The sequence below is a fragment of the Melanerpes formicivorus genome, unplaced genomic scaffold, assembly GCF_026170545.1.
Source record: "Melanerpes formicivorus ecotype bairdi unplaced genomic scaffold, bMelFor1.0.p_v2 SCAF_44, whole genome shotgun sequence".
Taxonomy (NCBI): Eukaryota; Metazoa; Chordata; class Aves; order Piciformes; family Picidae; genus Melanerpes; species Melanerpes formicivorus.
Window position 1 is genome coordinate 2,047,483 of NW_027142396.1, and position 26,273 is coordinate 2,073,755.

At 42.7% G+C, this 26,273-nt stretch overlaps 1 protein-coding gene across 2 annotated transcripts in view; it reads left to right on the forward strand.

Moving 5' to 3' along the window:
- Nucleotides 1-26,273, forward strand: part of DIAPH3 (diaphanous related formin 3) — a 326,528-nt gene that overhangs the window by 16,298 nt on the left and 283,957 nt on the right. For both annotated transcript variants that reach the window (XM_068158905.1, XM_068158906.1), the window contains 2 exons: nt 14,604-14,777; nt 18,986-19,090. In XM_068158905.1, coding sequence (XP_068015006.1) covers nt 14,604-14,777; nt 18,986-19,090 — 279 coding nt within the window. The remainder of the gene's footprint in view (nt 1-14,603; nt 14,778-18,985; nt 19,091-26,273) is intronic.

A 26,273-nucleotide genomic window follows, 5' to 3' on the forward strand; every position in this document is an offset into this window, starting at 1 on the left:
TCTGGATGGGTACCTCAAAAGAGCTGCCAGTAGAAGGCGTGTCCACAGAGAAACCTTACCAAGACACCTGCCTAGATGTCTATCTATTCCACTATCTTTTGAGAGGGTTCCAAGCTGAGATGCTGACTTGTCTCCCACTATAAAGCTGGTGCACCTGTGTCAAAACACCTGCCTATCCATGCTAGAATTGGCTCATTCTCTCCCCTAATGTAATCCTTTCTCACATGCCTTCTCCAGAGCAAAGCAAAACAGCCAAGATCAGAAGACAAGAGAAAAGGAATGGGAATGTGGAAGAATTGTTATGATACAGCTTCTCTTATCCCAGACATTTATCCAATGAATTTGTTTAGAATAATCTTTTGTTTTCTTTTTTACACCCAATAGTGATTTATTTATGTTTTTCTACTTTTCTGCTCAAAATCTGCAGCTAAATTTTAAAGGCATAGCCTAAAACTACCACCTATGGCAGCTGTTGAGCTGACATGTTAGTTTGCATCCAGGCTAATGTACTTCATGTCTAATCTGGTAAGCCCTTGTTGATCAGCCAATGATGGAGATACCTGATTAAGTCTGATACTTAAATTATGTTTAGAATCTGAAGTAACTGTACTGCCTTAATGAGTCCACACCTGAAGTATTCTGTCCAGTTCTGGGCTCCCCAGTTCAAGAGAGGCAGGGAACTACTGGAGAGAGTCCAGTGAAGGGCCACAAAGAGGATTAGAGGGCTGGAATATCTCTTACGAGGAGAGGCTGAGAGACTTAAAGCTGTTTAGCCAGAAGACAGAGAGGATCTTATTAGTGCTTATAAATTCCTGAAGGGTAAGTGTTGAGACAGTTGGGCAGACTATTTTTCTGTGGTGGCCTGTGATAGTACAGAGGGCTGTGAGCATAAACTGGGAGCACAGGAAGTTGCACTTTTAAAATAAGGAAAAACTGCCCTGCAAGGGTGATGGAGGACTGGGACAGGCTGTCTAGAGGGGCTGGGGCGTCTCCTTCTCTGGAGCAACTTGATCTAGGTAAATGTGTTTTAACAGTGGGGTTGGACTAGATAATCTACACAGGTCCCTTTCATCTCCTACCATTTTGTGATTCTGTGAGCCCTTTTTCTAAAAAGGTGATCCTTGGGGTCCCTTCCAACCTGGCAATCTGATTCTCTGATGTAATTTTATGATATGTGGACAGTGTGCATAGTAACTCTTAACTCTGGAGACCTACACACAGACTTTTTGCTCCAGATACGGACAATAGGAAACATGCTTTGTATGCAAAGTCAAAAGTAAAGTTTTGGTTTCATTGTATGAAGCTAATCTGTATGTAATAAACTGCTATTTTTAGTCAAGTTGCATAGACATGAACATTCACTGTCCAAATTAGCTCAATAAAAATCTCATTATACACTGTTGGAAGTTGTTCTGCAAAAGCTACCTTGTTTTTTCTGACATTGTGCTTGTCCTGTTTCATTACCTGTTTGTTTCTGAGGGCTTCAGTCTGGACATGGAGAAGAAAAATAAGACCTGGATGATGTAATACTCTCTACTCAGTGTAGGAGACCTGCTAAATAATTTTCCCTACTGAATTTGTGTGACTGTAAACAAGACCAGCCATGCTAGTAGATTCAGCATTATTTGTTTGTTCCCAGAACACGCACAAAGCGTTCCTCAGAAAATATCTGTTTTCTCCTGTTGTGGATTTCTGGGAGCTATCATCTTCAACTAGTTAATCACTGTCCTGGTTTAGCTAGGGTAGGGTAATTTTCTTACAGGAAGTTAGGAGGAGCTTCACCCAGGATAGCCAGCTGAACCAGCTAGTGGGGTATTTGATACCATACATGTCATGCCTACTATATGAGGGGAGTGCTGGCCTGGGCAGATGTGGATTTGCATAGCATCAAGTGGGTTGCTTTTTATATCACTTACTTTATATATAATCTTTGTTAGTATTGTTGTTATTGCTGTTGTTTGTTCATTCTTTATATTCTATATATTTTATCTTATTCCTAATTTTCCTTTCCATCCCACTGGTGGCTTGGGATGGGACCTTGCAAAGCAGCTGCATGGGCCTCAGCTGGTGGCTGGGTGTCAACCATGACAGTCACCTTCAACCAACTTTTTAATGGTTAACTAGAAACTGAGTGTAAGCACTGCTGTGTAGAATAGAATAAACCAGGTTGGAAGAGACCTTTGAGATCATCCTGTCCAACCTATCATCCAACACCACCTAATCAACCAAACCATGCAACCAAGCACCCTGTCAAGTCTCCTCCTGAACACCTCCAATGATGGTGAGTCCACCACCTCCCTGGGCAGCCCATTCCAATGGGCAGTCACTCTCTCTGTGTAGAATTTCTTCCTAACCTCCAGCCTAAACCCCCCCTGGTGCTGCTTGAGACTGTTTTGAGAATTACAATATTAACTTGAAGTAAAATATGACTGAGAATCTATTGTGATGTTTGTTTTTCATATTTAGTTCAAATTCAGCAATATATAGCAATTTAAAATCTGCTTTTAAATAGAGCTTAAATGATACTGAGTTTATTGGCTGACAAGGCATCCTGCATATATCAGTTTGTGTTAAACATGATCTCCAGTTGTTAACAGCCTCAAAACTGAATAGTCCTATGAGAATTCCCTTAGCAAGTCCTGTTCCCTTAGTATTTGGTGCCCTGGGGTTTTTCCATGAATATCTCATTCTCATCTGACTGGCTGTCCTTGCTTAGAGTAAGGCATTGAATGAAGGCAGGAGTGAAGCACTGGCAGAATTAGGAAATCCTTTCAGTGATCATGAGTGTGATTACTGCATGCATAGCAACTCTGTTAGGAGGTGATGTCTTGATAAGCTGTCAAGCCAGCAATAACTAACCCATTGATTCTTGCATTATCAAGTGTGTAAGTTCAGTAGACACTGTTGTCTTTGAGAGAATGGCATAAGAAGTCTTCACTCAGTACAAAATGAGAACACAAAACCATGTTCTTTCTAGGGACCTGATCAGAAAGTAAGATGAGTCATAAGGTTTGTATTGTGAATCTCTTGTAACTTTGATTTTCAGGTCCATGATGTGTGCACAAAATCACTTTCTTATTTAATAGGCTCTCAGTAGAATAACAGCCTATGAGATGAGAACCAAATAAAACTTCACCATTCATCCTGTGATGGTTGCTTCATTTGGCTCTTACTGATTCAAATTCTGATAACAAATTTGTAGTTGATCTGAAATCACTTCTGAGGGTTAACGCTGTGTATGCACACTCAACATTTTATCTCCTTAGCACTATGTATTGTGGCTTTCTATATACCTTGAGAACGTCTAAAATATTGTAGTAATTTCATATAGTCTGGAGATCATTGTATAATGCTTGATAGGAGGTTTGTGGGCTTTGACCCCATTTGTGACTGTCTGATCTTAACTCTTTTCCAGCCTGAATAATTCTAGTATTTTAAGTAGCAAAGTTGTTCCTATGCTAAGAATACTGGCAAGATGGCTATGAGTGTGTGAGCCCTTTGGGGTGAAATAAATCCTTTGTCCTGTGTAGGAAAGGAAAATGTAAGGTGGAAAAATGAATCTTGTTAGCCAACACAGGCAATGGCTACAGTAGCTCCATGCAGGTCCAACCAGTAGTTGAGGCTAAGTTGATTCCTGATAGGCACCCACAGAAACACGTGCATGCAAAATGTATGCATACACATGGCAGGCCCCACAGACTCACACAAACAGCACAATGGGGGACATCCTGTTACCTTCTTTGGCTGATGTTGCAGTTTGAGCTGGGTGCCCCCCTGCAATGTTTACTTCCTGTGTCCAGAAGTCCAGCCCAGAGGGGTGGACACAGGAAATTATGTAGTATTTCATACCACAATCCTTTGCACCACTATAAGATCCAGGGTGGAGTCTAGCACGCTCTCTTTTCTTCCTCCTCCGTCAGCCGGTAACTGGGGGAGATGTCTCCTGGCTTTGGGCCTGGCTAGGCCCAAGGCCATGGGGGAATGGGCAGTCTCAGATGTGGCCAGCTGAGACTAGCCTATCAGTGGGAGGGGGAAGAAGGAGCCCTGGGGGGTCTTGGGTGTACCCTCAGGTGGGGATGGGATCTCTCTGGGTCTGTTTTGGGATCTTTCTTTGTCACTGTGCTTTTGGCTTTCTGTAAAAGTTCACTGCTTTCTATTTAAACTTTCCATCACTTTTGCAATCCGTTTGTCTGAGTGTTTATTGTTGCCAGGGGTGGGGAAGGGGGCTGCCTCAACCCAGCACAGCTGATAAGGATGAAGATCCAGTAAGTGGGTTCACAGGCTCGCTACCTTGTTGCTGGTTCCCAGATCCCAGACTTTCCTATGTCTTGATACTTGCGTCACATGAAACCATGGGGCTGCAGATTCACTTCAGTTCCTGATAAAGACTTCCTTAAGTCATGGAGACACGTGTGTGTATGTGTACAGCTCTTTGGCAGCTGACAGGGCTTCCCTGGTCCCTCTGTTAGGCAACTCTCCGTGTAGCCTTGTCTTTGGAAACACAGCCATGCACACACAAAGATCTCAATCGGTTGTACAGGATTGCCCTCACCCTTGTAGAGGCAAAGTCCTCTGGTGGCCATCCCTTAAACTCTAGTGCACAAACACAGCTGCATTTCCCAGTTTACACCTGCTCCACCTCTAAGTCTATGGTCTCTTTGGCAGCTGTCCAGAACTTCCTATGTCCCTCCTCTAGGCAGCTTTTCCTGTGTTCTTGCCCTGACTTATAAAAGGTATAAATTTCTCTGCCCCCAGGCCACTTCTCACTGTCCACTTTGATACTTGCTCTCCCTCATGTGCTGACACCATGTATACATCTGAGGGCTAGCTCAAGTTGCTGGTACTTTGTTCACATTGGTCTCTCTAGTTCCTGGTCTGTGGTCCCTCAGACTCGTGATCTGATCCTGTTGCTGACACATAGGCCTGCATACACATACCTGCACACAAAATGGAGTGTCACAGAAAAATAGTGGGGGGGAAAGAAAATGAGATAGGGCACATTGTGCTGATTTGTTACAGGGCATGGCCAGTCAAGGGTAATAACTGGTAAACTGTTTACATAGAATAGAATCATTCAGGTTGGAAGATACCTCTTAGGTCATGAAATCCAAGTGTCAACCCAACATCACAATGGCCACTACACTGTGTCCTGAAGTGCCATGTCTACACTTTTTTTTTAACTCACCTAGGGACAGTCACTCTACCACTTCTATGGGCAGCCTCTTCCGATGCTTGACCACTTCTTCAGTAAATAAATTTTCCTGATACCTAACCTAAGCCTCCCCTGGTGCTGCTTGAGGCCATTTCTTCTCATCCCATTGCTAATTACTTGGGAAAAGAGACTGACAACCCCCCCCCCCCATCACATCACTACAACCTCTTTTCAGGTAGTTACATAGAGCAGTGAGGTGGTTCTACTCAGCCTCTTCTCCTCCAGATGGAACAATCCTAGTTCCCTCAGATGCACCTCATAAGAATTTTTCTCTAGACCCTTTACCAGCTTTGTTGCCCTTCTTTGAACATGCTTGGTTGCCATAATGTCGTACAACTGGCCTTATTTATTCCCTCATGCTGTTGTGGTTTTTTTTCCCCATTCATGTTCCTCTGATCGCTGAGATCCATCCTTTCCCCAGCCTTTTGCTCTTCCCTTAAGCATTGCAAAATAAATCTTTTGTAGTCTGAAAATCGTTTTTTCTCTTCATTGCATTATGTCTTGCATTCCTAACACTCTTCTGAAGAACCTGTATATGCCCCCCTTATACTGTAATAGAGTTTAAAAATGACAGTAGTATTTCTTCCACTGCTTTTCTCTAACACTCTGCTGTCTGAAAGGTGCTCTGGAAAGCTGATCATGTTGACTCATGCCATAAGTGTCAGACCTGGACTATAGGACAGAGACTTTGCTGGGGTAGCCTTTGGGAGGAGCCTAGATAGCACTGCCCCTTCTTCTGAGTCAATAATTTGGGTTTCTCCCACCTGTTGTACCTCCGCTCCATCTGGGCTGGTGGAGATAAGCCTTTGATTTGCTAATAGTTCCTGTGATGAGTTTGGGAGGAGACAGGTGAAACTATTATTTGGGTTTCATGACACTATTGTTTTCCTGTGCTCTTCTGTCTGTGTGCAGATGGTCTTTTCAGCACCCAGCCTTAAGAGACAGAGTCCAACAGAGAGTCACAATGATGATTAGCAGACCTAATGAAGAGAGGCTGAGAGACCTGGGGCTGTTTAGTCTTGAGGATAGAATACTGAGAGGGGATTCAATAAATGTTTATAAATATCTGAGGGCTAGGTGTCAAGAGGGAGGGGGGGGCAATCTCTTTTTGTTGGTGCACATTAATAGGACAAGGAACAATAGATACAAATTTGAACACAGAAAGTTTCATCTCAACATGAGAACAAACTTCATTACAGTGAGGGTGACGGAGCACTGGGACAGGCTGCCCAGAGAGGTTGTCTCCTTCACTGGAGACTTTCAAAAGCTGTCTGGATGCATTCCTCTGTGGACTGCCCTAGGTGATCCTGCTTTTGGCAAGTGGTTTGGACTCAACAATCTTTGGTCCCTTCCAATCTCTAACATTCTGTGATTCTGTGTTTCCTATCCAGAGGTAAGCCTAATTCTGGAAATAACACAAATACTTGTGGTAGTTTGAGGCTATGCCTTTAAAATTTTCCACAGATCTTGAACAGAAAGTGGTAGAATGTAAATAAATCACTATTTGGTTGACCCTCAGGTCAATCCCTCTTTCAGGGGAAAGAGAGGGTCTGCCTGGCCTCAAACTGGGACACTAATACTGTCCTATGATGGTAGGAATAGACTGTTGTTTGAATTAATGAGCTGGTTAGGGATCCCCTGTCATGTTTTTGTATAGTGTATTAAAACAATTCTATTTTTCTAAGTGCCCTGATGTATTCCATGACACTATTTTTCTTCTTATTCCTTATTGCCTTTGCACTCTTAACTGGATAATCTACTCTGAGTGCTATTGGTGCATCAAAAGCAGTACTGGTTTGGAGAATCTCAAAGCTGTATTGTTGTGCAAATACTTTATATCAAGACCATAAGAAAAATTGTTTATTCTTTAGTAAATTTTAATGTTTGCCTTAAAAGGGGAAAAGTTTGTGCCTTTGAGAAAATTATTGTCCTAAAGCTCTCTTCCTGGATGATTCTCTATGTGTTTATTGGTAAAATATATGCAAAAAGAGGGCAGATGCCTTCAGAAAAGGTCAAACCTGCCTTATTGATGATCTAGATGAGGGCATTGAGTCGATCATCAGTAAATTTGCTGACGACACCAAGCTGGGGGCAGGAGTTGATCTGCTGGAGGGTAGAGAGGCTCTGCAGAGGGACCTCGACATTCTGGACAGATGGGCAGAGTCCAAGGGCATGAGATTAACACATCCAAGTGCTGGGTTCTGCACATTGGCCACAACAACCCCATGCAGGGCTACAGGCTGGGGTCAGAGTGGCTGGAGAGCGGCCAGGCAGAGAGGGACCTGGGGGTACTGGTTGATGGTAGGATGAACATGAGCCTGAAGTGTGCCCAGGCAGCCAAGAGGGCCAATGGCATCCTGGCCTGCATCAGGAGCAGTGTGGCCAGCAGGAGCAGGGAGGTCATTCTGCCCCTGTACACTGCACTGGTTAGGCCACACCTTGAGTCCTGTGTCCAGTTCTGCGCCCCTCAGTTTAGGAAGGATGTTGACTTGCTGGAACGAGTCCAGAGAAGGGAAATGAAGTTGGTGAGGGGTTTGGAACACAAGCCCTATGAGGACAGATTGAGGGAGCTGGGGTTGCTTAGCCTGGAGAAGAGGAGACTCAGGGGAGACCTTCTTGTCATCTGCAACTACCTTAAGGGAGGTTGTAGAGAGGCAGAGGTTGGTCTCTTCTCCCAGGCAACCAGTACCAGAACAAGAGGACACAGTCTCAGGCTGCACCAGGGGAGGTTTAGGCTGGAGGTTAGGAAGAAGTTCTACACAGAGAGAGTGATTGCCCATTGTAATGGGCTGCCTGGGGAGGTGGTGGAGTCACCATCCCTGGAGGTGTTCAGGAGGAGACTTGATAGGGTGCTTGGTTGCATGGTTTAGTTAATTAGGTGGTGTTGGATGATAGGTTGGATGAGATGATCTTGAAGGTCTCTTCTCATCCTATCCTATCCTATCCTATCCTATCCTATCATTTTCTTATACTGTAGTGATACTTTGTATCCAGTCTAGACAGATATTTCCCATTACTTAGTATGATTAAAAATGGTTTTGATGTAACATGGAAGATTACTGAACTATATTTTGTCATCTCCTCCTCTATGCATTTGGACTGTCAACAGTATTAGTGGTAGTTCTAATTGCAACCAAGCAATAAAACTTCTGTTCTTTCTGTGTAGTGCTTCCTGTGGACCATGAAATTGTTTGACTGTATGGAATATAGAGAGGTATTAACTTATTTTAAGCACTGTCAATGTATGATTCAAAAGAAGAGTGTGTGTAAAATACCCACACTGTGCTGCTCTGCAGGTCTTGTGAATTTCTTTTTCTAATGTATGGAAATATTTTTTGTTAGACTGTGTTGTTTTAAGTTATTTGAAGTAATTTGTCTGACACATGTTTAAATGTGCTTGTCCTGGTATCACACTTTAGCTTGCATATATATATATATATATGTTCTGTGAGTGTGTTTCGTTCTAGGACAAGTGGTATAGGATTTGATGAATATGGGGAATATCAATGTTATGGCCTAATCCATGATGTTTCAAAACATCTACCATACAGTGTAACATTCAAGAGGATCTTAAAAGCATAAACTGAAAATGTGGACAAGTGAAATAGCTCTTTTTTTGGGTCAGTGGCTTCTCATCCCTGAATTGGTGCTGCCTGTTTGTAGTGGAGCAAGAGTAACTTTAGGTCTGCATGGTGCATTTCACTTCAGAGACTGGAGTGGGTTTACCTGGCCAGAACTGCTGTTGCAGCTGCCATGTGGAGCAGGGGAAAGCAAAGGGGGTGCTTGTGGAACATAGACTGTAAGGGAGAGGCTGAGATCTTTCAGGAGAGAGAGGATCATGAGGTCTGTAGTGACAGGTTGGACTCGACGATCTTTGAGATCCCTTCCAATCTTAGTGATACTGTGATACTGTGATAAAGAAAGGAGTGTAGAGCACACCTCTCTTAAATCTAATTTAGTAAACTCACTATTGACTGAACCATTGTATGAAATTTCAGTCAAAGTGTCTTATATCTCCTGCTTCAAGTCTGTGTGTGAAAAATCTTCACATATAATCATAGAATTATAGAATAGTTTCAGTTAGGAAAGACCTCTTAAGATCATAGAGTCTGAGTGTTAACCAAAGACCACCATGGCTGTTAAACCATGTCCTGGAGCACCATCTCCACATGTTTCTTGAACACCTACAGGGGCAATGATCCACCTGGGTAGCCTATTCCATGCCTGGCCACTCTTTCAGTAAAGAATTTTTTCCTACTATAACATCTAAACCTCCCTGGCACAATTTTTTGCCATTTCCTCTCATTCTATAACCTGATGCTAGGGAAAAGAGACTGATCCCAACCTCACTACAGCCTCCTTTCAGCTAATTGTAAAGAGCAATGAGGTCTTCCTTCAGCCTACTCTTCTCCAGACTAAATAATCTCAGTTCTCTCAGCCAATCCTTGTAAGACTTCTTCTCTAGACCCTTGGAGGTGTTTAAGAGGAGACTTGTTAGGGTGTTTGGTTGCATGGTTTAGTTGATTAGGTGGTGTTGGATGATAGGGTGGATGCAATGATCTTGAAGGTCTCTTCCAACCTGGTCTGGTCTATTCTATTCTATTCTATTCTATTCTATTCTATTCTATTCTATTCTATTCTATTCTATTCTATTCTATTCTATTCTATTCTATTCTATTCTATTCTATTCTATTCTAACCATCTTTATTTCCCCTTTTCTGGACACACTTCAGCAACTCCATGTCTTTCTTGAAGTGAAGGGCCCAAAACTGAACACAGAATTTGAGGTGTGGCCTCACCAGTGCCAAGTACACAGGCACAACCAATTCCCTACTCCTGCTGACCACGCTGTTTCTGATAGAGACCAGAATGTTGCTGGCTTTCTTAAGCACGCTGCTGGCTCATGTTCAGGCAGCTGTCAACCAGCCCCTGCAGGTTGCTCTCTGTCAGACAGTCCTCCAGCCACTCTACTGCAAGCATGTGGAATTGCTTGCGATTGTGTGACCCAAGTGCAAGATCCAGCACTTGGCCTTGTGAAACCTCATGCAATTGACCTTGGCCCTGGTTTGACATCCTGGTTTGCTTCTGGGGTTGCACACGTGATAGTGAACAGTGGGGCACAGAAAAGTGAGTGGTTAACTCATTCTTTGAGCTGGTGTGCTGCCTTTCATCAGTGCTCTGTGCAAGCCATTGCTTGGAAAGAAAAATTTTGTGTAATACAACTTTTTAAAGATTTCAGCCTAGTCATTGCAGTTTGCAATCTGCTTTCATCCCTCCCTTTCCCCACCATGCTTACCATAGCCTTTTGATTAAAGGACAGGAAGGGAGACTGCTGTCTTTTAGAATGTTTTTTGCCACCAGTGACTCAATACTTACACTTGTAATGATTTTACTCCCCCTTTAGCTTTTGTTGCATTCAATTTCTGCGTCTTGCCTGTGCAATTATTCCTGTGGAGTATGCTTTCCTCATTGCCTGCTGGTGACACTGAAGGGCCCCATCATCCATGCTGATCTCTTTTATGTTTATGCTATATTAATTTTCTGCTTTTGCATGTTCTACAACCATCTGTGAGCAGCTTACAATCTATCTCTGTGTTGCAAAAAGTGTTCCTTTTCAATTTTGAACAGGAAGAATTAAAGTCTGTTTGTTTTACCTCTAAGCCTCTCCTTTTGGATGGCTAATAGTCAATTCTTGCTCTGACTAGAGTGGAACACTTGTATCCAGGTTTTGCTACTATTTTTCTTTTCTCTCTGATCTTAATTCTGCAGATGCTACAATAACTTTACTTGTTATTTAGTTTGGCATCTTTGATGTACTTATTAAGTGATATCTCCAGATACTTATCTTTGAGATATATTGAAGCCTCAGAACATTTTTGCATAGCATTTTAAAGATGTAAGTCTATTGATATGGTTGAAATCTTGTCCAAAATCTCTCATGCATCCAGTGCTACCATAATGTTCTTCTGTGTTGACAACTGCTAATAGTTCTTTCACATCTGTCCAAAAGGATCCTAACAAAGATGTTTAAAATTTAGCATGTCTCATGAGTATGTCAGCTGCTGTTGTGTTCTATTGGTCCTTGTGCATACACATAAAATACACCAAATGCAAGGTCCGGCATCTGGGTCAGGGCAATCTCAAGTACGGAAATAGCCTGGGCATTGACTGTCTTGAGAGCAGCCCTGAAGAAAAGGACTTGGGGGTGCTGGTGGATGAGAAGCTTAATATGAGCCACCAGCGTGCACTTGCAGCCCAGAAAGCCAATCACATCCTGGGCTGCATCAAGAGAAGCATAGCCAGAAGGTTGAGGGAGGTGATTCACCCCCTCTACTCTGCACTGGTGAGACCCCACCTGGAGTACTGAATCCAGTTTTGGAGCCCCTGTTACAAGAAGGATATGGACACGCTGGAACGTGTCCAGAGAAGGGCCATGAGGATGATCAGAGGGCTGAAGCACTTCTATCAAGACACAGAGTTTGGGCTGTTCAGTCTGGAGAAGAGAACGCTCTAAGGAGACCTTATTGTGGCCTTCCAGTATCTTATGGGTGCCTACAAGAAAACTGGGGAGGGACTTTTTAGGGTGTCAGTAATGGTAGGACTAGGGGGAATGGAACAAAAATAGAAATGGGTAGATTCAGATTGGATGTTAGGAAGAAATTCTTCACCATGCGAGTGGTGAGACACTGGAACAGGTTGCCCAGGGAGGTGGTAAAAGCCCCATCCCTGGAGGTTTTTAAAGCCAGGCTGGATGTGGCTCTGAGCAACCTGATCTAGTGTGAGGTGTCCCTGCCCATGGCAGGTGGGTTGGAACTAGATGATCCTTGAGGTCCCTTCCTACCCTAACAATTCTATAATTTTCATTGTTAGAGCTTGTGTTTTAAGTTTCACGTAGTAGGACTTTAATGAAAAGCTGATAAATATCTAACCAATGAAAATATCCCACCACCGAAACTACCTTTCTGAGAATGTTTTTGGCACTGGAAAGGTTAAAGTCAGGAATTGTCTCAAGTTGGTGCTAAGTCCTAAGGATTATTTGTGAAACCATGAATGTATGCCATTGGTGTTAGGCATTGGAATGTGCTGCCCAGGGAGGTGGTGGAGTCACCATCCCTGGAGGTGTTCAAGAGGGGATTGGACATGGCACTTGGTGCCATGGTTTAGTCATGAGGTCTGTGGTGACAGGTTGGGCTCGATGATCTTTGAGGTCTCTTCCAACCTTGCTGATTCTGTGATTCTGTATCCTACTTAACTTTAACTAAGAGGGTGATATTTTTTTGTGCTTCCTTCAAATGAATTTTTGTCTGTTTGGAGCTCCAAAACTCACTATGTTTTGGGTAAGACAGAGCAAATAAAAAATAAGTAGAAAGATGTTTTAGTTATGCTAACTCGTCTTTCTTCATGTATCTCTGTATTCTTTTATGATATCTCAGCTGTTTCAGTGAGGGAAAAATCTTTTAAAATTGTGTCTTTTGGAAAATATTGCTGCCTTTTTTCAATTTCTGTGTGTAATGGTTGGAAGGAACTCTTTGGAAATTGGTTTACCTTATCTTTCCTTATCTTTTTTCCTTCAGACTTTCTGTAAAGTTCTCATAGTCTGCATGATTTCTCTGTAGTGTACTGGGACTTTGATCTGCTAAGTCAAGTTCTAAGGCACTGACTGTTATATGTATCTTTAGGAAAAACCTTTAATATAAGTGTGATGAAGAGGTTATTAAATTTATTAATATGAAATATGAATTATGAAAATACTTTATTAATTAGCAAACTTATTAATAACCAAATAATCACTAACTTATATACATGTTCTAGTGCACGTTCATGAAATACATTCCATAAGTAACTTAGTGTTATGATTAGAGCACGCAATGATCTTGAAGGTCTCTTCCAACCTGGTCTGGTCTATTCTATTCTATTCTATTCTATTCTATTCTGGTAGACTGAAGGAGTTGGGGCTGTTCAGTCTGGAGAAGAGAAGGCTCTGAGCTGACCTAATTGTGGCCTTCCAGTATCTGAAGGGGTCCTACAGGAAGGCTGGGGAAGGACTTCTTAGGATCTCAGGTAGTAATAGGATTAGGGGCAATGGAATGAAGCTGGAGGTGGGGAGATTCAGGCTGGAGGTGAGGAGGAGGTTCTTCCCCATGAGAGTGGTGAAGCCCTGGAATGGGTTGTCCAGGGAGGTGGTTGAGGCCCCGTCCCTGGAGGTGTTTAAGAGCAGGCTGGATGAGGCTGTGGCCAGCCTGATCTAGTGTGGGGTGTCCCTGCCCATGGCAGGGGGGTTGAAACTAACTGATCCTTGTGGTCCCTTCCAACCCTGACTGATACTATGATTAATTGTACTGTCTGCGGACTTTTATCTGTATTTATAACACAAAGGGTGCAGTTCCCCCGCTTGGCCACTAGTTGGGGACTCGGCGAGACGCGGGTGGCTTCAGGCTATTACAATGTTTCTATGCGTCAGCGATTACTCTGCAAGACGCGCGGATACTTTGGACTGAATGCTAGTAGATGGGAAGCACGTGGGAGATACTCTGTAGCTGTTGTTTGTAGCAAGAGAGAGGAGACATCCTGGCCTGCATTAAGAATAGTGTGGCCAGCAGGAGCAGGGAGGTCATTCTGCCCCTATACACTGCACTGGTTAGGCCGCACCTCGAGTACTGTGTCCAGTTCTGGGCCCCTCAGTTTAGGAAGGATGTTGACTTGCTGGAACGTGTCCAGAGAAGAGCAACAAAGTTGGTGAGGGGTTTGGAACACAAGCCCTATGAGGAGAGGCTGAGGGAGCTGGGGTTGCTTAGCCTGGAGAAGAGGAGACTCAGGGGTGACCTTATTGCTTTCTTCAACTACTGGAAGGGAGGTTGTAGACAGGCAGAGGTTGGGTCTCTTCTCCCAGGCAGCCAGTACCAGAACAAGAGGACACAGTCTCAGGCTGCACCAGGGGAGGTATAGGCTGGATATTGGGAAGAAGTTCTATACAGAGAGAGTGATTGCCCATTGGAATGGGCTGCCCAGGGAGGTGGTGGAGTCACCATCATTGGAGGTGTTCAGGAGGAGACTTGATGGGGTGCTTGGTGCCATGGGTTAGTTGTTTAGGTGGGCTGGATTGGTTGATAGGTTGGATGCGATGATCTTGAAGGTCTCTTCCAACCTGGTCTATTCTAATTCTATTCTGTTCTGTTCTATTCTATTCTATTCTATTCTATTCTATTCTATTCTATCCTATCCTATCCCAATATCTGGTCATAATGTGCCTTCACCACAATAAGACAGTAAAATATTAGGCAAGTTACCACAGAAAATCCACGGATGTTCAGGTTCCAAGAACACCCACTTTAATTAGGGATTGCACAGAATTGAAATAGTATGTGAAATGTTATACCCTTTCTTTTTTCAGCTGGATAGATTTGCCAGTATAAGAATTCCAGGAAGTAAAAAGGAAAGACCTCCTCTGCCACATATGAAGCAGTCACATTCTACAGACTGGTCATCCACGCCGATGGATGCAGAGGATTTTGCTCCAAAACCCCTGTCGGAAAGAGAAATCATTGCATTGTTTGAAAAAATGATGGTAAGAGTCTTATGCTGATTTCTTTTACTTAAAGAATGACAACATGACTAATTGACAGGTGGAGCCTTCTTTTGTTCATGTGTTCTGATCTTTACTTGAATTCTCAATATTACTGTTGTGATGTGTAGTTACAAGGATTTTAAGGTGTTTCTCATGGGAAGAAGTCTTTGAATTATTTTGACAAGATTTTGCTCCAAATATATTTCAAATGGAATCTAAATGTTTCTGGTTATTAGAATTGACATGATGTAACAGATTTTGAAGAAGAACAATAAATGGGGAATCCTGCTTTCTTTTTAGATGACCTGTTTGGAACAAATGTTTGAGCACTCTCATACTTTGTATAAAGTACAAATATTTCTTGAGAAGAGTTCTGTGAGCGTGAGCGTCCATAAAGGCCATTCATAATATGCCTCTATGGCAAGGCCACACCTTGAGTACTGTGTCTAGTTCTGGGCCCCTTAATTTAAGAAGGATATTGAGGCACTTGAACGTGTCCAGAGAAGGGCAACAAAGCTGGGGAGAGGTCTTGAGCATGAGCCCCATGAGGAGAGGCTGAGCGAGCTGGGGTTGTTTAGACTGGAGAAGAGGAGGCTCAGAGGTGACCTTACTGCTCTCTACAACTACTTGAAGGGAGGTTGTAGCCAGGTGGGGGTTGGTCTCTTCTCCCAGGCAACCAGCAACAAAACAAGAGGACACAGTCTCAAGCTGTGCCAGGGGAGGTTTAGGCTGGATGTTAGGAAGAAGTTCTTCCCATAAAGAGTGATTGGCCATTGAAATGGGCTACCCAGGGAGGTGGTGGAGTCACCATCACTGGAGGTATTTAGGAAGAGCCTGGATGGGATGCTTGGTGCCATAGTTTAATTGATTAGATAGTATCACAGTATCACAGTGTAACTAAGGTTGGAAATGACCTTGAGGATCATCGAGTCCAACCTATCAACACAGACCCCATGACTAGACCATGGCACCAAGTGCCACGTCCAATCCCCTTTTAGGTTGGACTCGATGATCTCAAAGGTCTTTTTGCAACCTGGTTAATTTCTATTCTATTCTATTCTATTCTATTCTATTCTATTCTATTCTATTCTATTCTATTCTATTCTATTCTATTCTATTCTATGTGCTTGGTTGCATGGTTTAGTTGATTAGGTGGAGTTGGATAATAGGTTGGACACGATCTCGAAGGTCTCTTCCAATCTGGTCTGGTCTGGTCTATGCTATGCTATGCTATGCTATGCTATGCTATGCTATGCTATGCTATGCTATGCTATGCTATGCTATGCTATGCTATGCTATGCTATTCTATTCTATTCTATTCTATGCTATTCTATTCTATTCTATGCTATTCTATTCTATTCTATGCTATTCTATTCTTTACTATCCCACTGCAATTCTGGTATAGGATAGTATGTGATGTTGAGACTACATCATAAAAAATGGAAAGCTGCAATAAACGCTCAGAAACATATTGCTGCATGTGTAGGTAAATACAAATGCTTATATTCATGCATGCTGAAGAAACTGATTCTGAAAGGTAGTTGTAGCCAGGAAGGGGTTGGTCTCTTCTCCCAGGCAGACATCACCAGAACAAGGGGACACAGTCTCAAGCTGCGCCAGGGGAGGTTTAGACTCAAGGTGAGGAGGAAGTTCTTCACCGAGCGAGTCATTCATCATTGGAATGTGCTGCCCAGGGAGGTGGTGGAGTCACCATCCCTGGAGGTGTTCAAGAGGGGACTGGACGTGGCACTTGGTGCCATGGTCTAGTCATGGGGTCTGTGTTGATAGGTTGGACTCGATGATCCTCGAGGTCCTTTCCAACCTAAGTTATACTGTGATACTGTGATTTTATAACTTTTGCCAGAGTATATTGTAATGATGACAATGTCTTGGCTAATTTGGATACTTCCATAATTTTGTTGGAGAACAAGGCACTTAAACTGGTTTTGATAAACTACTTTATCAGTGTTATTTTAGCTATAACATGTACTACAGAAAGGATTCTTCAGATTATCTACACTTGAAGGGACTGGAATGAAGCTAGTTTAGTCACAGCAGATTACATAGCTAATTACATATCGTAGCCTCTAGTTTGCTGTAGAGATCAAATTAAGTGATTTTGGGCTGATGGTGTGGAGAACAATTTGAAGTTTGTAGACAGACTGTTAGAGCTGATTTTGCACAAAATGAAAACAGATGATTGCTTAGTATTGAAGGTGGCAGTTTCTAAACTGAAGTCTCACTGAATGTGTTGCATGATACCTGGGGTTTCCTGCATGCAGACTGCTTCCTTCTCCCAATCCTTTATGCAGTATTTTTTACTGCATCACAGACACAGTATTTCCTATAAATAAACCTACCATTGCAGCTAGGATTGTGGAATATAGTTTGTATTCATAGGTTTCTTTCCTACTTACTTTAAAAAAAAAAGTGATTAGGAGGGATGTTGACTTGCTGGAACATGTCCAGAAAAGTGAAATTAATAGAATAGAATAAACCAGGTTGGAAGAGACCTTCAAGATCATCGCGTCCAACCTATCACCCAACACCACCTAATCAACTAAACCATGCAACCAAGCACCCTGTCAAGTCTCCTCCTGAACACCTCCAGTGATGGCGAGTCCACCACCTCCCCGGGCAGCCCATTCCAGTGGGCAATCACTCTCTCTGTGTAAAACTTCCTGCTGACCTCCAGCCTGAACCTCCCCTGGCGCAGCCTGAGACTGTGTCCTCTTGTTCTGGTGCTGGCTGCCTGGGAGAAGAGACCAACCTCTGCCCGTCTACAACCCCCCTTCAGGTAGTTGTAGAGAGCAATAAGGTCACCCCTGAGTCTCCTCTTCTCCCAGCTAAGCAGCCCCAGCTCCCTCAGCCTCTCCTCATAGGGCTACTGATTTTGTAGAATTTCTCCTGACGAAGCCAGTAGGGATTCATCTCAAGAATTTCATCTTAGAAGGGCAACAAAGCTGGTGAGGGATTTGGAGCAGAAGCCCTATGATGAGAGGGGTTGCTTTGTGTGGAGAAGAGGAGGCTCAGGGGTGACCTTCTTGCTGTCTACAACTACCTGAAGGGATGTTGTAGCCAGGTGGTGGCTGGTTTCTTCTCCCAGGCAACCAGCATGAGAACAAGAGGACACAGTCTCAAGCTGCACCAGGGGAGGTTTAGGCTGGATGTTAGGAAGAAGTTCTTCACAGAAAGAGTGATTGGCCTTTGGAATGGGCTTCCCAGGGAGGTGGTGGAGTCACCGTCGCTGGGGATGTTTCGGAAGAGACTGGATGAGGTACTTGGTGCCATGGTTTAGTTGATTAGATGGTGTTGGATGATATGTTGGACTCAATCTCAAAGGTCTCTTCCAACCTGGTCTGGTCCATTCCATTCCATTCCAGTAACTGCAGTAAATCTTGCTAAACCTAAATGGCATCTTAATTTTTTAAAACAATTACTTACTTTTAAATTCATTTTTTGACCTCCAGTGTGATGGGAGGTGTTATTGCAGATAGAGTGGAACTGATTGCAATGATCATATCAATTCTAGCCTTGAACAGTCGAAGCTCTATGTCAGAAACGTCAATGGATAGCTGCTGTGTGCTTTTGAATGTAGCTCTGCATCTGCTCTTTTTGACCTCTGGGTTTATGTTGGAATGAATGACTCATGATGAGATTTTGCTATCAGTTGAAGGTGCTGATTTGATGATCAAATCATCAGGAATTTGGGCCTACTTCAAAGATAAGTGTTATTTTTGTGATCTGCTCTCAGTGCAAAGCATGTTCCACTGCGCAGGATTAAGTAATCTGGGACCTGAGGAACAGAAGTCTAGAGGAAATGGATGTATCATTTGAAAAATCTTCCTAAGAAAGGAATTTGAGTACATTTATAAATGTTTTAGGAAGTGTTCAATAACTCTGTTATAGTTTACTCTGTGTGTGTGAAAGTGTAGGTGATTTCCAAGAAGAGTTTGTGCTGGTAATGGTTGTGATGCACTTGTTGATCATGGCATAGTCAACTTTTTCTTTCTTTTCAGTCTCAGTTCCTAGGGAAGTTGGATAAGGAGTCGTACAATTTTGAGTAACTTGCAAAAAGTTGTTTGTATAATATATTTCAATTGACCAAGCTCATATTTTTGTGTTCCTATTTTAAAAGTCAGTCTCTTACAGTTTAACAATTCTGTTACTGGATGACAGTTAAAACTCTTTTTCCCCTTCCATTGTAGGAAGATATGAATTTAAATGAAGACAAGAAGATGCCATTGAGAGAAAAAGATTTTAATACCAAAAAAGAAATGGTGATGCAATATATTAGTACTGCTTCAAAGTCTGTAAGTAAATTTCTCTGAAGTACACCAAAAAAAAAGACGTAATGTTTAGCTTATTTCCTATTGGAGAGCAAAAAGTGGTGCATATCATAGTATCAGTCAGGGTTGGAAGGGACCACAAGGATCATGTAGTTCCAACCCCCCTGCCATGGGCAGGGACACCCCACACTAGATCAGGCTGGTCACAGCCTCGTCCAGCCTGGGCTTAAACAACTCCAGAGATGGCACCCCAACCACCTCCCTGGACAACCCATTCCAGTGCTTCACCACTCTCATGGTGAAGAACTTCCTCCTCACCTCCAGTCTGAATCTCCCCACCTCCAGCTTCATTCCATTCCCCCTAGTCCTACAACTACCTGATATCCTGAGAAGTCCCTCCCCAGCCTTCTTGTAGGCCCCCTTCAGATACTGGAAGGCCACAATTAGGTCACCTGGGAGCCTTCTCTTCTCCAGACTGAACAGCCCCAACTCTTTCAGTCTGTCCTCATAGGAGAGGAGTTACATGGAGGAGAGGAGAGGTGTTATATGTTATATGCTTCTCGCTAACTTTTGTTTCTCATAGACATTGCCCTTTAGAAGTGTTTATCTCATTATTTTGCAACCTTCAATGAAAGATAATCACTTGTGCTTGAGGTGCATCTTCTGTATGCATTGCAAGATTTCTTTTTGGTAAAGGTATGGCTGTTAGTGGGGATGGAAAGAATCTGCAGAAAGCTTCTTGGAAAAGCTTCATGTTTTGCTTTTCTAGCAGTGTTTAAAAAGAATTCCTGAATAGATAGGCGTTATTCGTATTCATGCTGTGTCATAGTATCATAGTATCAGTCAGGGTTGGAAGGGACCACAAGGATCATCCAGTTCCAACCCCCCTGCTGTGGTGTTATTTAATTAGCTAACAACAAAAGCATTGCATATGAACCTAGTTAGTGTCCATTTTTTGCTTATAGGGATAATTATTGGTTGTTTCAGAGAAGTGCAAGATGTTGTGTAATGGGCAATTTAAGCATGAGAACAGCTACTTGGTTTTTGCAAAGTGGAGACTGACTCCACTGCCAAATGCTTCAGTGTTCATATTGTTCTCAAACCTTTTGATTGGTTTACATTTAATATGCTTCATTCTTTGGCTGTCACTGCTCTGTGTGTGTAGAGATATCAGTAAAAAATGATAACTAAATAGTGAGAAAAGATGTTAAATATTGTAATTTATATCTTGTCTGCTTTTAATGCTGTACCTTATAAGTGTAGTGCTCTAGCACATCTCATAAGGTGGACTGTCTAGAGATGATTTTATTTAAGATGATCTTATCAAATCTACTAGTCCTTCTGTAGCATGAAAGTTCCTTAACACTGGAAGACTAGGAGGCAGTAGCATCTTTTGGTAGTTCATACTTCTCAAACTTAAAAGAGATAGGTACTAAGCTCTATTGTGTTGAGAGAAATATCCTTATTTGCAACTGCTATGCAGTGTACCAGGCAGGCTTCATTTAAAACAGTTGTCATTATAAAATCTTAAAATGCAGAACCAAAGCTGTGGCTTTAATGAATCACTGAAAATGAAGCAGCCTTTGATCAAAGTGGACTCCACTATACTTAAAACTTCATCACTGACCTCAGTGTCGGGGTTTCTGTTTTGCAGAAATGCATAACTCCTTTCTAATATGCACAATGCACATCTCTTGCTGATAGGTCTAGAACTTGTGCTGGATTTGGTGCATGTTTATGTATAGAATAGTGTGACCTACCTCTATGTCAGAGGTGTTTAGAACGAATCTATCACTGAAGTACTCAAAGTCACTTAAAAGTAACCACAACTCTACTAACACATCTAATAATATTAATTTCATTCACTCACTTTGCTTAGAGACTTCTAAAACTGCTGGCTGAAAGCAGGCTTCTGTATGTAAGTCTATATATGTTTGTAAGTGTGCTGTTACCATCACTCTTTATAATGGTTCAGGGGCTCCCTGTAGAAGAATTTCTAGTAAACAGTCTTGGGGTTTGGGATACTGTTAGTACTTAATGAAAATTTTCATGTTAGCAAATCCAGTATGTTTGGAAGAATTCTGCTGAAGTACTTCATTATTCTGCTAGTACTTTCACATTTTCCTGCAATGTGTAAGGTTTAGAGGAAGCCTTATTTCTTCCCTTAAAAACATTACCTTAGGGATATATATTGTGTTGTTTAAACAGTCATGGCTTGGAAATTCTGAATGAAAAATTTGGTCTGCTGTAGTATCATGACTTATTTATCAGGAAACAGTTGGAGAAGTGAACACTCGTTTGAAGGCTATTAAGTGAGTGTGAATTCTCATCTATCAAAAGTGGTGTGGTTCTGTTTGCTGCTAGATGTTGTTATGTTCAATGTGTTTTCCATGCTTTGTAGCTGTTTGTTTGCATTATGGTTATTTGAGCGTCTTTTTAAGTGCTATACAGACACATAGAAAGATGTTCCAGCCTAGGGAGAAAAAAAATAATTCCTTATGGCATTAATACTCAAGTGGAAATAAAAACAGCATTGCTATAGTGTTGCTTTGCAACCAGTACCAGAACAAGAGGACACAGTCTCCGGCTGTGCCAGGGGAGGTTTAGGCTGGAGGTTAGGAGGAAGCTTTACACACAGGGAGTGATTGCCCATTGGAATGGGCTGCCCAGGGAGGTGGTGGAGTCACTGTCACTGGAGGTGTTAAGGAGGAGACTTGATAGGGTGCTTGGTTGCATGGTTTAGTTAATTAGGTGGTGTTGGATGGTAGGTTGGACGAGATGATCTTGAAGGTCTCTTCCAACCTGGTCTGGTATTCTATTCTATTCCATTCTATTCCATTCTATTCCATTCTATTCCATTCTATTCTATTCTATTCTATTCTATTCTATTCTATTCTATTCTACTCTATTCTATTCTATTCTATTCTATTCTATTCTATTCTATTCTATTCTATTCTATTCTATTCTATTCTATTCTTCTATTCTATTCTATTCCTATTCTATTCACCATAGGTTTTGCTGTTCTGTATGTTGAACATGCACAAACTGGGTTTTTAAAGTGAGTTTTCTTCACGAGAGTCTGGTTTTGTTGTGCAGCTTACTCCCTTGTAATATTTTATCTGAGTTAATTAATGCTGACTTCATACTGCATCTGCTCACAGACCAGTTGTTCTTCAGTTGAGCAATTAAATTTCTAGAGGCACTGATGTCTCAAGATATTTCCTGTTTCTCAGTTAACTCCAAGCATTTTGAACTTAAGCAGTTTTTATCATGCTGAAATATAGCTAATATAATCAGTGTCACAATTGGTACCAAATGCAGCTTTCATTTTGTTTAAGCACTGCCAGATGTATCACACTTTTATTACGCTGCAGAACCTTAGTGTGACTGTGAATAAGTGGTACTTGGTACTGTGGGTGTGTTGTAGAGTCATTCACAGTTTATTGGCATCTTTTGCAAAGGGTTACATTCAGATGGGGAACCTAGTCAGAAATGGGATGGCTGGTTACCGTCTGAATGTTGATGTGAGTCTGCCTTGCTTATGATGCTGTCTTCAAATGGGTCAGACAAGACTCTGAAATGTCATTCTCATTAAATCTTATAGGCTGGCTGGGCTCTTGTCCTGTGTGACCTTTGCACTGCACACATTGCTATTGATGATGTTAAATTGCATCCAAAATATCTTCTGGCTTTCCTTACTATATCCCTATCTATATGACTGTCCCATATGGCTCTTTCTGCATCAAAAGAAAGCGGTTTTACCGACTATTTTGAAGTATCCTAGTTATATACAGCTTGGTCAGTATTGCAGCACGGACTGCTGGGGCAAGTCACTGGAAATGACAGATTCTCCACCCAGGATATTAATCCATATGCATAGGCATACATGTAGTGCTTATCAACTAGTCTACACACAGCAGGAGCTGACAGGAGAATTTCTGGGACTTGTTGAAATTTTCAACTGGAGAACTCCTGTAACATTTACTTAAACACTTTGCCATGAAGGTTCAGGATTTAGTGTTTCCTGTTGTGGAATTCCCTGAAATTCTTCTGCCTGTTTTTCCTGTCTCTTGAGGTCCTTCTGAAAGGCAGCAAAGCAGTCTGGTCTGTCAGACTCTCTCTCTGGTTTTTAACATCACCTTTCTACTAAAAACTAGTTACTCATCCTCTGCTTCTTGGGGAGGAAAGTTTCTTTTTCTTGAGCATCTATCGAAGTGAGAAAACATCTGTATGAAGCTCTGTAAAATATAATGAGACTGCTTCACCATTCACAGTAGATAATTTTAAGGTGTTACTGCACTGCAAGTCTGATTCTCTTCAACTCCTGACTAAATAATCAAGTATTATTTAGTAACTGTCTTTATTGTTACATGACAGAAAGGTGCTTCTGCTCTCAAGAAAAGGAATCTTTCCAATGAATTGAAATGTAGGTTGTATGCCTTACTGTGTGCCTCTTTTTTAGAATTTAGATATGTCCTGTAGAAAATATATCCATCCTTTTCCATGTTGTAAAAGGGTTATTGGGTGGAGTAGACTTTTCATTTTCCATTTTCTACAAATTTTATCTTTGCTGCTACATGAAGAGAAGAGGATATTCTTCAGTGCAGTACATATTCTATTGGTTCCAATTACAAGATTAAGAGCTTCACTAGTTAACTGTTGATTTGTTTCAAACAATGGAAACTATATGTCCTTCAGAAGAGACATGAACATTTTGAATGCATTTTAAGCAATATTTAGCAGCACAGATACAATGACCAGTCAAAGCCAGTGCCTTTTCAGCCTGTATTGCTTAGAACAGAAAATACTTTGTTTGTGATGGGTTAGGAACTGGCTGGATGGCCGAGCCCAGAGAGTGGTGGTGAATGGTGCCACATCCAGCTGGCGGCCAATCACTAGTGGTGTGCCCAAAGGATCAGTGCTGGGCCCCATGCTCTTTAACATCTTTATTGATAATCTGGATGAGGGCACTGAGTCCATCATCAGTAAATTTGCTGATGATACCAAGCTGGGGGCAGGAGTTGATCTGCTGGAGGGTAGAGAGGCTCTGCAGAGGGACCTCGACAGGCTGGACAGATGGGCAGAGTCCAAGGGCATGAGATTGAACACATCCAAGTGCCGGGTTCTGCACATTGGCCACAACAACCCCATGCAGTGCTACAGGCTGGGGCCAGAGTGGCTGGGGAGCAGCCAGGCAGAGAGGGACCTGGGGGTACTGGTCAGTGGCAGGCTGAACATGAGCCTGCAGTGTGCCCAGGCAGCCAAGAGGGCCAATGGCATCCTGGCCTGCATCAGGAACAGTGTGGCCAGCAGGAGCAGGGAGGTCATTCTGCCCCTGTACACTGCACTGGTTAGGCCGCACCTCGAGTCCTGTGTCCAGTTCTGGGCCCCTCAGTTTAGGAAGGAGGTTGACTTGCTGGAATGAGTCCAGGGAAGGGCAACAAAGTTGGTGAGGGGCTTGGAAAACAAGCCCTATGGGGAGAGACTGAGGGAGCTGGGGCTGATCAGCCTGGAGAAGAGGAGACTCAAGTGTGACCTTATTGCTCTCTACAACTACCTGAAGGGAGGTTGTAGAGAGGCGGATGTTGGTCTCTTCTCCCAGGCAGCCAGTACCAGAACAAGAGGACACAGTCTCAGGCTGCGCCAGGGGAGGTTCAGGTTGAATATTAGGAAGAAGTTCTCTACAGAGAGAGTGATTGCCCATTAGAATGGGTTGCCTGGGGAGGTGGTGGAGTCGCCGTCATTGGAGGTGTTCAGGAGGAGACTTGATGGGGTGCTTGGTGCCATGGGTTAGTTGTTTAGGTGGGTTGGATTGGTTGATGGGTTGGACACGATGATCTTGAAGGTCTCTTCCAACCTGGTTTGGTTTATTCTAAATACTTGTGCAGTGCTGCATTAATTTACCTTTGCATTTTGCTTTTTGTCTTGCTGTTCTCCAGGTCCCTGACCTGAACTGAAAAAACAAGGCAAAATGCAAACCTGAATTTTGACTAAGTGTCCTTAGGTTATTGCATCAATAGTCGCCATATTTGTGTCACACCGCAACCTTACAGATAGCAAATAGAAAGAATGAGGAGCTGAGATGTATTGTTAGAACTTCAGTAGTTTTAGAGAAGTCTTTTTTCCTTTCCCCTTTTTCCATTTCTTTTCTTTTAATTTATGGTTAAAGTTCTTTTGCTTCAGAGCTGATGCAAATTTGTTTTGATAATCCCAGCCTCTTATACTTCTTATCTGACGGACCTTTTAGGGAAAGGCATTTTACATTATCTGCAAGAACTTTGCTTGCTGCAGTAATGTCCTGAGTGCTCTTCTGGTGTGCTGCTTTTTCCCTCGGTATTCTCATATGATTGCAGTCATCCTTTAGGGCACGTGTCCTGTGATCTCTTCAGAGATTGCTGGTTTTTTGGTGTTTTTTTTCCCCCTTTGTCTGTTGGGTACTTAAGATTTAGGTGTTGGAAGTGCATAAATTAATCTATCAATTATAAAAAATATATTTTGCTGAGTGTGCATGATTCATTTGTATGTTTGATGTCTGCTCCTTTTGACTACTGATTATAAATGTGTTTATAAACTAATAGTATCATAGTATCATAGTACCAGTCAGGGTTGGAAGGGACCACAAGGATCATCTAGTTCCAACCCCCCTGCCATGGGCAGGGACACCCCACACTACATCAGGCTTGACAGAGCCTCATCCAGCCTGCTCTTAAACACCTCCAGGGACAGCATCCCAACCACCTCCCTGCACAACCCATTCCAGGGCTTCACCACTCTCATGGGGAAGAACCTCCTCCTCACATCTAGCCTGAATCTCCCCACCTCCAGCTTCATTCCATTCCCCCTAGTCCTATCACTACCTGAGATCCTGAGAAGTTCTTCCCCAGCCTTCCTGTAGGCCCCCTTCAGATACTGGAAGGCCACAATTAGGTCACCTGGGAGCCTTCTCTTCTGCAGACTGAACAGCCCCAACTCCTTCAGTCTGTCCTCATAGGAGAGGTGCTCCAGCCCTCTGATCATCCTCGTGGCCCTTCTCTGGACACGTTCCAGCACGTCCATATCCCTCTTGTAATAGGGGCTCCAGAACTGGATGCAGTACTCCAGGTGAGGTCTCATCAGAGCTGAGTAGAGGGGGAGAATTACCTCCCTTGACCTACTGGCCACACTTCTCTTGATGCAGCCCAGGATCTGATTGGCTTTGCGGGCTGCA